The 12,490-nt window shown below is 63.5% G+C and overlaps 2 protein-coding genes across 7 annotated transcripts in view; one reads left to right on the top strand and one right to left on the bottom strand.

Annotated features, from left to right (window-relative positions):
* Positions 1-792, top strand: part of TMPRSS6 (transmembrane serine protease 6) — a 32,776-nt gene extending 31,984 nt beyond the window's left edge. Inside the window, exon 18 of the mRNA XM_054719488.1 lies at positions 164-792. Within this exon, the coding sequence (XP_054575463.1) occupies positions 164-322 (159 nt within the window). The 3' untranslated portion in view covers positions 323-792. The remainder of the gene's footprint in view (positions 1-163) is intronic.
* A 997-nt stretch (positions 793-1,789) lies between these two features.
* On the bottom strand, positions 1,790-12,381 carry KCTD17 (potassium channel tetramerization domain containing 17). 6 transcript variants are annotated; one of them, XM_054719490.1, is made up of 8 exons: positions 12,165-12,381; positions 10,894-11,002; positions 8,731-8,822; positions 7,687-7,782; positions 5,381-5,506; positions 4,096-4,186; positions 3,405-3,488; positions 2,468-2,552 (listed from the first exon to the last, which is right to left on the bottom strand). In XM_054719490.1, the coding sequence occupies exons 1-7, from the start codon at positions 12,372-12,374 to the stop codon at positions 3,436-3,438; spliced, it is 777 nt and encodes a 258-aa protein (XP_054575465.1). In that variant the 5' UTR covers positions 12,375-12,381; the 3' UTR covers positions 2,468-2,552; positions 3,405-3,435. The 6 variants fall into 6 exon arrangements, with proteins under 6 accessions (XP_028005867.2, XP_008142893.1, XP_028005866.1 ...); XM_028150066.2 differs by lacking the exon at positions 3,405-3,488 and having other exon boundaries at positions 1,790-2,552; XM_028150065.2 differs by having other exon boundaries at positions 2,460-3,908.
* Between the last annotated feature and the right edge of the window lie 109 nt (positions 12,382-12,490).

Genomic DNA, 12,490 nt, shown 5'->3' with positions numbered 1-12,490 from the left:
GCCAGTCAGGACAAGCTGGAGGCCAGGCCAAGGTCCAGGGAAGCCGAGGCTTCAAGAGAGAATGCAACCTTCCTGTCACTCAGAAACACCCAGCAGCCAGCACCCTGCCCTGGAAGTGGGCACCCTGCCCTGATGCAGCCCTCTCTCTCCTCTCCCCTTTCAGGGCGACTCGGGCGGCCCACTGGTGTGCAGGGAGCCCAGTGGCCGCTGGTTCCTGGCGGGGCTGGTCAGCTGGGGCCTGGGCTGCGGCCGGCCCAACTACTTTGGCGTCTACACCCGCATCACAGGTGTGATTGGCTGGATCCAGCAGGTGCTGACCTGAGGAGCTGCCCCTTGCAGAGCTGGGGCCACCTCCTGGACTCAGGGCCCAGGGCACCCCTCAGGCGGGGAACAAGTATTCTGGGGCTGCGGGGCCCTGTGGAAGCCTGCTCCCTGGCATCACCCCAGAGAGCACAAGCAGGGAGGAGCGCCCGCAGCTGGTCAATGCTTTCCGAGTGCCTGGCACGGTCACCAGGCCCCCGGATTCTCTCCCTGCCCTGTCTCCCCCGCTAACTCGGGGGAACTGCTCAGCAGTGAGGATGTGGCTTCCAGGTCCCAGTAGGAGTGTCTGAGCCCCGTACCCCACTCCCACCCCCAGTGCAGAGGCTGCTTGGGGGCACCCACTCCAGAGAGCAGATTCCAGACTGTGACACCCACGGCCTAACTTGAGAGGTGGGGGTGGAAGGTGCCCCCGAGGAGGGGCCCTCAGAGTGGAGACCACCAAGCAGGCCAGCTGCCACTGTGAGCCAAAGGGGGGTGGAGCCTGGGTCCGGTTCTCGCCACACCCCTCCCTGCCCCTGGGCCTCCACTGCCCACTCTCAGTGGGAGGTGAGCGCAGCTGCCTGGAATAAAACCTCTGATCCAAGGCTCTGTTTTGCAGATTGAATGGGGCCCTAGGCACCAACCTCAGCAGGGTTAGGGAGGGGAAGGAGCTGGCCAGCGCGAGTGGGGAGGGTCCTGGCCGGGCAGGAAAGAGAAGCCAGAGTCTAGGCTCTGAGAGAAGGTGGGACAGGTGCCTGGGTGTTTCTATTTCCTGGGACTTGGGGCAGAGGATAGAGCAGGCGTCCTCAAACTACGGCCCGCGGGCCACATGCGGGTGTTTTTGCCGTTTTGTTTTTTTACTTCAAAATAAGATATGTGCAGTGTGCATAGGAATTTGTTCATAGCTTTTTTTAAACTGTAGTCCGGCCCTCCAACGGTCTGAGGGACAGTGAACTGGCCCCCTGTTTAAAAAGTTTGAGGACCCCTGGGATAGAGCAACAGGGAGGGGTGGAGGCGACCAAGAGTTGTCATACAGAGAGCAGGGGTGTCCTGGGGGTTGGGCTGGAGCAGGGGTGGCCTCGAGCAGCAGCGTGAAGCCAGCCAGCAGAGGGCCATCTGAACAGTGGGCTGAGGCTGGGGAGTGGGAGGCAGGGAGCCGGCACGGAGCACCTGGTCTCCTGGCGCCAAGCTCCCTGCCCCTCAGCAGCCCAGCTGGCCTGGCCTGGAAGTCGCCTGGTCCAACCCCTGGTTTCAGGTGAGGAAAACGGGGTCCAGAGAGGGGTGGGCACCAGCAAGGCAAGACTGAAGCCCTCGATGTCTGAGCAGAGGATCCCGCCATGAGTCCCCTACCCCTATGGGGAGTGACACACAATAGGGAGGGTCCCCGGCTTTTAGGAAAAAGCCCCTTACCTTGGGGTCATCATCCCACCTTGAGTTTAGCCCCAGCCCCCAAAAGCGACCCCGAGAAAGAGGGAGGCAGCCAGGCCGCTGTTGCCTCAGGTTTTATTACAAGGCGGGCGGTGCAGACACAGCTGAGAGGTACCCCGCTGGGAGGCAGACACAGAGGCCCAGACAGAGGAGCGGCCCCCTTCCCGTCGCCCCAGGTCCTCAGCGGCCTCACTGCCGCTGCCGAGCCACTGCCTGCCCGCTCCCGGCCTCGGCTCTGTCCACAGCAGCACAGAGGGTGGGAGCGGTCCGGGGAAGGCCGAGGGCCCCCACCCCTCCATCCCCCACCAATACCGAACCTCATCTGGAGCTACACTGTCCTTCCGCCTCGAGGGAAGGGTGAAGGGGCCGCCCCGGGCCTGGCACTTACTCCCCGAGGGAGGGCTTTCTGAGACGCTGCACCTCACAACAACCCTGTGAGGTAGGTGGGGGAGAGCGAACCCACTGGACAGACAGGGAGGCTAAGGCTCAAGGAGGTGACGTGACCGGGCCAGGAGGGACTGTATCCGCCATGCAGCTGGGGGTCTCGGGGGAAGGGACGTAGGGGCCTGGGAGACACAGCTGGACAGCGCCACACGTTGGCCACAGGCAGGCGGCTCTGCCCAGGGGTGCCAGGGCCCACCGGGGAGGCAGGGGTAGGTCACAGCCCCACAGGTGTAGGCAGAGGTGGCAGTGGGAAGAGCACTTCCTCCACCTTGAACTGGGGGCCCACCCCGTGGTACAAAAATAAAGGACTTCAGATCGGAACCCCAAGTGCCTGGAGGTGATCTGGGGCCTCACATCCGGGTGCCTCTGGCTTGTAACAGCTAGAAAATAAGAGGGAAAGGCAGGGGGGCAGGTGTGGGGTGGTCAGAACACCGGGAAAGGGATGGGGGGGGCGGTGAGGAGGGTGATGGGGGGCCAGGAGAAGGACAGAAAGGAGATTGAAATGGAGGGAGGGGTGGGAGAGAGGGAGAGAGAAAGAGGTAGGTGAGTCACAGGGTCCCTTCTGGGAGGAGGGAGGGGGCTGAGGCCCGGAGAAGGTGGGTTCAGACAGAGCCCAGGAGGAGGGGACTAGGAAGGGGGCCCAGCTCCCCTGTCTGGGAGCCCCACACCCCATTCTGGGCTGGTGGTGGCTGCCTACCTAGGAGGCCAGTTTCTGCCAAGACTCCGGCCAGGGGGTCAAGGCCAAGAGCGGCAGGTCAGAAAGCAGCCCTCTGTCCCCCCTTTAGAGAGACAATGACTGGCCCTGAGTCACCGAGCAGGCCGACAAGACTGAGTGGGGGCTTTTCTTGCCGCACGCCGATCCCTGTAGCCGGCTCTGGCTGACTCCTCAGAGGCCAAGGGAACCCAAGTGTGGCCTGTCCTTCCCTCCCCGCAGAGATGGGGAACCCAGGCCCCGAGGCTGTGAGGCAGGAGCTCATGTGCAGAGGGAGGCCAGGGCATCTGGCTTACATCCCCCCCTCCTGCCCAGCCTGCTCTGGAGCTGATGGGCAGATGGCACAGTGTCCACCCCTAGCTTCCTTCTCCTCTCACAGCCTCACATCCAAGGCCAAGATCAGCTGAGATACTTTGGGGAGGGGAGAAAAATCAGCCAGAAGTTTGGCCCAAGTCCAAGGAACAAGATCTGAGCACCCTCCTGGCTTCTGCCCTCCCTCCAGCTCCGCCAAGCTACAAACCGGGGGTGGCGCTCTGGGGGTGAGCGAGGGGCTAAGGCCCTCCCTGCACGCGCAGCCTCAGGTCTGAGGGGTGCAGACGGGAACCTGCAAGGAGGAAATGTGAGGAGGAGGCGAGGAGGCGAGGCGCTGGGGCCGGGTGGCCTCAGAGGTGCCCAGTGGTGTCGGCAGGCCCAGAGGAGGTGCAGCTGCACCCCTCCCCCCCAGGCCAGGAGGTAGGAGCTGCCAGGAGGGATGCAGGAGGCGGCAGGCAGGACGCTCTGAGATGCAAGGCTGGGGCGCCTGGGTGGAGGGCGCGGGAGGCTGGGACCAGGGTGGCCCCGGGATGGAGGCGTGAGCAGGCAGAGAGGAAACCCGGACAGGGGCAGAGAGGGAAGAGGCAGGGTGCAGAGATCCAGGAGGAAGAAGAGGTGGATGAAGATGAGGCAGGACCTCCAGCGGGAAGCTGAGGAGGAGGAGGCGGTGGTGGGAGGGAGAAAAGGTTAGCGAGATCCTGAGATGACTGGGCTGCAAAGAGAAAGTGAGAGAAGGGATGGTTATGCAGGTGAGGCGCCAGGCAGGCGGCTGAGCTAACCCTGGCGGCCCGCCCCCCCCAGCAGCCCTCGGCCCCCCAGTTCTGCGCTGGCTCCAGCAGGGAGCAGGCGGGAGGCTCCGGCTTGTGTGAGCAATCATTCTCCTCGGGGGTTGGCTGCACCTTTCTCCTGTGTATCTGCCTCCACCTGCACCTGTTCCACCTCCACCTCCTCCTCCTCCTGCTGCTCCTCCTCCAGCTGCTCCTCCGCGCTCTGTAGACCAGCCGGCGGACCCAGGGAAGAAAGAGTGGAGAACTAGCGCGGGGCCTGCGGGCGGCTGTCCCCACGGGCCCCAGCTCAGGGCGGGCAGTGGGCTGGATGGGTCAGGAGAGGGGAGGGCTACAGCAAAGAAGCTGGGCAACTGGCCAGGCCCCCGGGAAGCCTGGGCAGGGCCGGGAGAAACCAGCACAGGAAGGGCCAGTCTGGCTGCTGGCATAGGGCGCAGGCTGGGCAGGGGGAGAAGGGGGCCGGAGAGGGTGTGTGGCCGGATGGCAGTGTGGCTGGGGTGTCCTTGAGGGCCGCCTGGGAAGGCTTCACTTTAGGAGGGCTGCCCGAGTTGAAATGAGGCCAGGGAAGACCCAGGGCGGACACCACCCAGTTCTGGGATGCCAGCAACAGGCGCCGGCCCAGGGGCAGGAGCGGAAGGCTCACTGCGCACCCCTGCAAGGCAGCACCAGCCACTGGCCGGAGCGGGGTGGTGGGCAAGGGAAGTCCCAGGCCAGGGAAGGCAGGCAGACAGACAGGAAGCCAGAGTTCATACGTCTCCAAAGCACAGGGACAGACCCCCGAAGGAATGGCCTGCTGCCTGTCCCACTGGCCCTATGGAAGGCGCCTGAGGCTTGTGACCAGCTGTGGGTCCAGGGTGGCAGCTGAGGCGGCCTCAGAGGCCAGGGCGGAAACACAGGAGCCTGGGAAAGGGGCATGGCTAAGAGGCTGGGCTTCCCCACCCCGGCCCAGGCCAGCTGGGGACACTGGCCTGCCCCTGGGAATAAACGGGCCATTAGGATCCCAGAAGCTCTCAGCTTGACGGCACCACAGAGAGGAGGTGACCTGCCCCCCTCAATTCTCAGACAACACAGAGAAGGTGCCGAGGGGATGGGACTTGTCCAAGATCACACAGGGCGAGGCACATCATGCCAGACGCCTGGTCCAGGGCACCCTCCCCCTGTGGCCACCATTCAAGTGGCATCTAAGTCACTCTCGCCGTGGCCTTGGGATGGTCCCCTCTCACTGCTCCCCAGCCTGGGCCTGGGTGACCAGCATGAGCAGACAGGACCGTGGGTGGCATGGGATGGATGGCGTTGACGATGAGGGGGGTTATGCGTGTGCAGCGGGAGGAAGAGAGAAGCAGGGATGGCCACATGGAGGGCAGGGGGTCGGGGGGGAAGCGGGGAGGCTGGGGCTCACCTTGGCTTTGCGGCTGGACTCGGAGCTCAGCCCGTGGGGGGAGCTGTGGAGCTCCTTGGACACCACGCACAGGAACTCCGCCTGGTCCTCCCCGCTGTAGTTGTAGGAGGAGCCGATGTTCACCAGCTACAGGGTGGCCACGGGGAGAGAGAGAGGATCAGTCCAGCGGGGGGCAGTGCGGAGGGAGGAGGTGGGCATCGGCACTTGTCAAGATACCAACGTGTGCCCTGGCCAGTTTGCTCAGCGGTTAGCGCGTCAGCCAGCGGACCGAAGGGTGTCGGGTTCGATTCCAAGTCAAGGGCAGGTACCTTGGTTGCAGGTTCAACCCCCAGCCCCTGGTTGGGGCGCGTGCGGAAGGCAACCAATGGATGTGGCTCTTTCACATCAATGTTTCTCTCTCTTTTCCCCCTCTCTCCCTCCCTTCCATACTCTCTAACAAGCAATGAAAAAAATACCCTCAGGTGAGGATTAAAAAAAAAAAAAACAACTTGTGTCCTGATCTGGCTGTTCTGCTCAGATGCATCCCTGGGTTTCCAGGATTTCCAGAGAGCAGCTCTGAGCTGCGAGTCCATCTCCTCCCCTCCCCTCTGCGCCTCGCCTCGGTGTGCTTTCAGACCAGCCTCCCTGCCGGGCTGGGCCTGTCCCTGGAGGAAGGCAGGGCAGCACTGCCGCTCCTCCCCCAGCCCCACCCTGGCCCAGCCCAGCCCAGCCCAGCCCTAGCAGGCGCTTCCTAAAAGCAGGCCTGTAACGGGCAGGCCGCCCTCCTGTACCAGATAGGCTGACGCAGCCCGGGGACCAGGTGGGCATGAGGGAGCCCCACAGAATCTTCTGTTCCCTCTTGGAAGCAGAGGCAGGACAGGCTGCCCACTGCTCAGGCCAGACCAGTCGCCCCTGGCCTGCTGGCTCAGCCTCTGAGAACACATGCAGTGACCCAGGACTCCCGTGGGCCCTCAAGGGCAGCCCTACACCCACCGGCCCCTCTGGCTGACAAAGGCCCTGCACCTGACAGGCCTCCCTCAGCCCAGGGACCCTCCTCCAGCAGCAGAGGAAGTACCAGCCGACCCATCGACGAGGCTTGGGGAGGGGGTGCCCTGCTGAAAGGCCCACAGCCAGGACGAGTGACCAGGAGTCAGAACCTGAGGCCCCAAGGCCTCTCTCGGGTCTTACAGACTTAAACACGTCTGACTATTTGCACGATGCCAGCTCCTTCCAATGGCTCGAGTCCACCCTGCACGAGGGACTTGATCAGTGGTCCTTCTCATCTCACGACGGCACTACATCACAGGCTAGGAAACAGGCACAGGGTGGAGAGGCGACTTGCCCAGTCACACCGCATGTCCCTGGTGAGGCCTAGATGTGACTCAGGCCTCTGGCTCCTGCAGGGGGCTCCTTCTTCCACACGGCCCGGCCACGCCAGGGGGCCCAGCCTTCTCCCTGCTCCAACCTCCCCCAGGGAGCATGCGTGTGGGTGTGGATAAAGGGCTAGCCAAACCCTCTCCTTCTCTAAGGGTCAACCTGACCTCGGGCTAGCACTGGCTCTGTTCCCCTGGAACCTGAGACAGGCGGGACCTCTGCTTTATGACGAGGCCAGCACCGCTTAGGATGGGAAGCCTGCCTCTGGCCTGGGAGGAACCAGAGGTTACTATAAATTCCTCAGGCGGAGCCACTGCTGTGGGCTTCTCTTAACGTGCAGATGACTGTGACGGGGCATGTCGCGGGCCGGGACCCCGGCAGCTGTGCATGGCATTGTTCCAGAGTCCATTGCATGGACTCTGCTCACCTATGTGGACCTCAGCTCCTGCGCCTGAGCTGTCCCTTGGGGGCCGGAGGCTCGCTCACACCACTGTGGAGATTAGCCCCCGGTTTCTGTGCGCACGGAGGACGCCCAGAAATGCCTGCAGCAGGTGCGGCTTCTACCCTCTCTCGTCCTGGTCTGCCTGCTGCCAACTGTGGCCTTTCCTGGTTGTGTTTACTTTAAATATGTTTTTATTGATTTCAGACAGAGGAGGGAGAGGGAGAGATGGAAATATCAATGATGAGAGAGAATCAGGGATCGGCTGCCTCCCACACCCCCCCCACTGGGGACTGAGCCAGCAACCCAGGCATGTGCCCTGACCGGGAATCAAACTATGACCTCCTAACCACTGAGCCACGCCGGCCGGGCTGATCTTGTTTACTGTAACTTAAGAGGACCCCCTCGGGTGGGGCAGCAGTATGAGACCCAAGGCTGGGGCTACAGGAAGGGAGGGCCCTACTTTGCCTGGAGACTGGGAGGCCCTGGGCACGGTCCCCCGGCCCCAGCCCACCTGCTCAAAGCGCCAGCCATCAGACATGGTGGAGACCATCTGCGTGAGCTCCTCCTCCTGGCACTGCAGCACGCGGTACACGTGCTTGGGCGGGACCTGCAGGCAGAAGAAGGGTAATGTGGAGGCAGCCAGGAGCGGGGGAGCACCGCCCTCCCCAGTCTCTTCTGTCCTCCCACACCACATCCCCGAGAAGGAGAGGAGGAGGGGAGAGGCAGGATGGGAGATGGGAGCCATGTTCCGAGTGCTGACTATACGCCGGGCACTCGACATTCGTGATCTCGATCCTTCCAAACACTCTATGACTTATGGAATTTTCATGAAGGCTCAGAGAGGGTCAGTTCCTTGCCCAAGGTCACCCAGCTAAAGAGTGGCAGAGCCAGAACTGTGATACAAGAGGGAAGGGACGGGCCTGGGGGACATTCTGGGTCACTAACTGAGGCAGGCCCTCCAGGAGACACGCACGGAGCCCCCCCCTTCAATCTGGGCCTGGGAAAGGGTGCCTCGCTGCCTGTTCCCCACCTCCGCCTCGCCACCAGGGCGGGCCGAGCACCTCACAGCTCCCCCTACTGACTGGCCACGGAGGCCCAGGGTCCACGCTCAGAAATGCCAGCTCCACAGCTGTGCTGGGCCGTGCCCGCCAGGGGACCGGCTGATCTCATGAAATAGACGATTGACTAACCCTGCGCCGTCCCCCGAAGGGCCCCTGTACCTCCACACTGACCTCATTTTGCCCCAGGAAGGGAAGGGGTGGGCAATTCTCAGCATCTCTGTATCCCACCAGAGGGACCCAAGGTCTAGAGAGGGCATGCGTGGCCCCAGGCCACACAGCGAACAGACCCAGGCAGGGAAGAGCCACTGTGTACCTCCCAGTCTGGGGCTCTGCTGGGCAGTCTGGGAGCTGGACAACTCCCCTCCCTTACAGGCCCGCTGGGACTCCCCAAGGCAAACACTGTTCCGCCTCCCGCCTCCTTCCTCCCGCCTCCCTCTCCCCATCACCAACTGCTCTGGCCCCGGGTGCGGCCCTGCTGCTCCCTGCTCCCTGACCTGTGTGACAGGGTAGTCCTTCTCCTCCATCCGGTCCTTGATGATGCGAATCAGCGGGCCGATGTTGTAGAACTCGGCTTCCTCCAGGACCCCTGGCACAGACAAAGCCGTCCCGGGTCACTCCCGCTGCTCCCCTTCTTCCCGTGTCCCCTCCTCCTCCAAACCTACCTCCTGCTCCAGTCACACGAGGGTGACGAGCATCTCTTGAGTTCAGGGGTCAAGCAAGAGGGAACATCTCCTTCCTTGCATCCCACGCTCTCTGTGGAAGGGGCGAGATACTGCCGCTCAGCAGCCCGGCATCTCTGCTGGGCCGAGCGTGGTGACCGAGGGGTGCCTGCCAGTCCCCTGATCTGGGGGCTGCTCTGGGCTGTGAAGAGGCAGCAGGCTCGCTGGCACTGGGCCCTAACATGCCACGGTGAGAGGGCCCTGGCTGACCCCGTCCCATGATGCCCAGTGCCAGGCGCGATGCTCGGCATTTTCCACTCTTTCTTGTGGTGAGTTCTCAGAACTAGGAGTGGGCACTTCTATCGCCCCACAGAAGAAATGGGGGATCTGAGAGCCAGGAAGAGAAGCAGCTTGTCTAAGACCCCGGAGCCCCGAAGCGGCAGAGCCGAGGTTCACACTCAAGCTCCTCGGACTTCAGGGCCCCCTGTAAGTGCATGGTCACTGCGCATGTGCGCGCCCCCGTCCCACACTTCCCAGTCTGCAAAGCCCCTCCCGTGCTCACCGCGGCCCTGGGGACACAGGGAAGCAGGCACTATCGTCCCCATCCCGCTAAGGGAACTGAGTCTTAGAGACTAAGTGGTCACCTCTCCAGTGAAGTGGAATGGCCCCGGGCCTCTGCACTCCAAGCCCCTTCAGGGCAGGGACCCCTCTGATTGTTTCCTGGACCGGCCTCTGGGCTCCCTGCTGTCCCCGGTGCCCACACAGCAGCTCACACAGAGGAAGCGGGCAGCGACTGGCGCTGCATCGGTGCCCGCGTGGAGCCCTGCGGAGGACGGACAGCGAACATTGCGTCACTGGCCCTCTGCTGCCAGATGCTGCGCTGCGTGACGCACTTGTTTTAGCTCCTTTCAGCCTCGCAGCAGCTCAGCCAGGTGGGTGCCGCTGTCACCCCATGTCACAGATGCGGCACGAAGGCACATAAGGATAAGGGACTGTGCCGGTGTCACACGGCTAGTAAGTCTCCTCCCAGATTCCCCAGCGCCCACACGGGGCCCTCACCCTGTCTGAAGGCGCTGGGAGTGGCCAAACATGGAGAAACCCAGAACCTAAGCGTAAACAGGTGTTGGCTGTGACGCAGCTGGAGCGTTGACTCCCCTCCCCTCGGAGCTGCTCCCGGGCCCGGGCCACGCCCCTGGTACCTGCTCCTGGCGGGGGCTGCCTGGGAGCTGTGGGCCCTGCAGAGCCAGTGTCTATGGGGGGCTCTGACTTTGAAGTCCTGGCCCACTGGGGACGCACTAGGGAGGAGGGTGGACCGTGCTAGACACACACAGGCTATGCGCACGGGGACTCAGGGCATTAGCTGTTGGAAAATATGCTTTCACCCGTGTGGATCACATGCACACTTCACATACACGTGGAGACTCAGAAAGGAGAAGTGACATGTCCAAGCTGGCCTGGCCAGGTCAGCTGACCCAGAGCCACACCCTGTGCCCCAACAAAGAGTTGACGCGGCACTGACTGTGCCAAGAGGCCACCCCCCAGGCACGGCTTCCCCACCTCCACCCACAGCCAGCACTGTGTTGCAGATGTTGCCGAACTGGGGGAAGAGCTTCCCGCTCCACCCACCTGCTGACGGCAACCCCTCGCCAGGCATCGGAGATACTGGATCACCCTGCCCAGCTTCAGCCCGTTCACACCCAGGAACCAGGAGAAAGGGCATCTCTGCCCACAATGAAGGCTGCCAGCCTCGCTGGCTCCCTCTGACCTCTGCCTGGGCATTCCTGTCACCTCCCCAGTGGCACCCAGTGGAAGCTCAGGCTGGTCAGCCTGGCAGAGCCCCTGGGATTCAGCCCTGGCATGAATGGGAAGAGGCAGGAACACAGAAGCAAGCAGATGTTGCTCCTGGCTGGGAGGCATGGCTTTTGACCTCCACAGAAGGCCTGGCAGGCTGCAGAGGGCAGGGCTAGTAGGCCCGGCCGGCCCCCTGGACCAACTCACCCTCCTCAGCCATGTCCTTGTCCAGCACCAGCTTGCCATGCCGGAGGAAGTTCAGGATGGGCCCGAAGTAGGTGGGGTCACGGTCAATGAGGTAGGCCCCGGTCTCATCCTAGAGAGGTGAGGGCACAGGCTATGGCAGGAGAAGAGTTAGGCCTCCCCCTGCCCACCCTCCACTTCGGGCCCAGTGAAGGGTTGGAGGGAGGGAAGGAGTGAGAGCATAGAGTCTGCCCTTCCCTGGAACGAGATAGCATGATGGAGCCGAGAGTTCCGATCCTGCCTCTGCCTTTTCCTGGCTGTGTGACCGTAGGCCAGTGATTTGGCCTCTCTGAGCCTCACTCCCTCTCCCCCATAACGAGGGGTCACTGGGAGCATCCAGTGAGGTCTCAGTGGCACCCAACCCAAAGTGGGGCTCAGTGATCGTCCCTCTTAGAGGCTGTTCCCCTGAAGCCAGCCCTACACTGTCTCCAGCCATCCGGGCTGTTCGCACGTTTCCAGAGGAGCCACTATCTCGCTGCACACCCTCAGCCTGCAGGGAGGCAGGCGGGCAGCAGCACAACTCTACAGAGAGCAAAGAGCATCAAGAGGTGAGGGACTTGCATCAGATGGTCAGGAAAGCGGGGAGGGGGCCTGAGAGGCCATCTCCAACCAGCCTCCTCTGCTCACAGACAGGGGGCTGAGCCTGGCGCTGGAAGGGTCCCACGCGGGTCACGCAAGCAGTTGACAGCAGAGCGAACGGACCCCCAGACGTGGTGCCGGCCAGGCAAGCACCGCTCCCAGATGTCCCAGATGAAGCGCAGCTCAGAGGGCGGCCCGGGCCTTCTCCACCCCGCGCCCTGCACACCCGGGCCTCCCAGGCCTCCCATTCCCCAGGAGGCCGGGAGAAGCAGCCGCAGGCACAGGGAGAAAGTCCCGTTTCGGGGGGACTGAAGGCCCTACGTGTCTGCCGGTCCCCAAAGCTCCCGGGAGCGGGGAAAGCGGGCCCTGATCCACCAGCCTCCTGGGGTGGGAGCCCAGGGCAGCTCTCTAAGCTCCAAATGGCCGTTGCCTGGCGTGGTGCGGTTTCCAAGGCAATGGCAACAGTCCTCACTCTGGATCCACTTCCTCCTCCCCGCCTCTAGCCCGTTCTTCCCGCCTCCGGCTCTTAGGAAATAAAACCGGCCGGCTCCCCAGCCCGGCGGGCGTGCCAGGCCGGACAGCCCCGATTCCGGCATGCTGCCCCCTCTTCCCCCCGCCTCGCCTCCCCGGCCCACTCCGCCCACCGCGGGCCTCACCCGGTCAGACTGCAGCTCTTCCCCCTGGCACAGGCGGCTGAGGAAGGACTTCTGCTCCCGGCACAGCGTCTGCCGGGTGGTCAGGAACACGGTGCCCCCCACGTTGAGCCGCACCCACTTGCTCCAGCCGCCCGCAGCGCGGCCGCCCGCCCCCGCCGGCGGCGCTGCCTCCCCGGCCTCCATCCTCATTTCTGGCAGCGGCTTCTGCATCCTCCCGGCTCCCGGGGGCTGGAGGCGGGTAGGTACTGCGCGCGGGGCATGCCGGGAGCTGTAGTCCGTGCCGCCCGGAGCTGGGGCGCCCGGGGTGAGGGTCTCCGGATACCAGC

Source organism: Eptesicus fuscus, chromosome 7 (genome assembly GCF_027574615.1).
Source record: "Eptesicus fuscus isolate TK198812 chromosome 7, DD_ASM_mEF_20220401, whole genome shotgun sequence".
In the NCBI taxonomy this organism is placed as follows: Eukaryota; Metazoa; Chordata; class Mammalia; order Chiroptera; family Vespertilionidae; genus Eptesicus; species Eptesicus fuscus.
This window is presented reverse-complemented; position numbering and strand designations above follow the sequence as displayed.

Excerpts from the sequence above, each read along its gene's own strand:
- KCTD17 (XM_028150065.2), bottom strand. The coding sequence starts at position 12,374 with ATGCAGAAGCCGCTGCCAGAAATGAGGATGGAGGCCGGGGAGGCAGCG. Across the intron at positions 11,003-12,164 it reads AAGAGCTGCAGTCTGACCGG|GATGAGACCGGGGCCTACCT; the intron begins GTGAGGCCCGCG and ends TCACCTCTCTAG. Across the intron at positions 7,783-8,730 it reads AGGACTACCCTGTCACACAG|GTCCCGCCCAAGCACGTGTA; the intron begins GTCAGGGAGCAG and ends TTCTGCCTGCAG.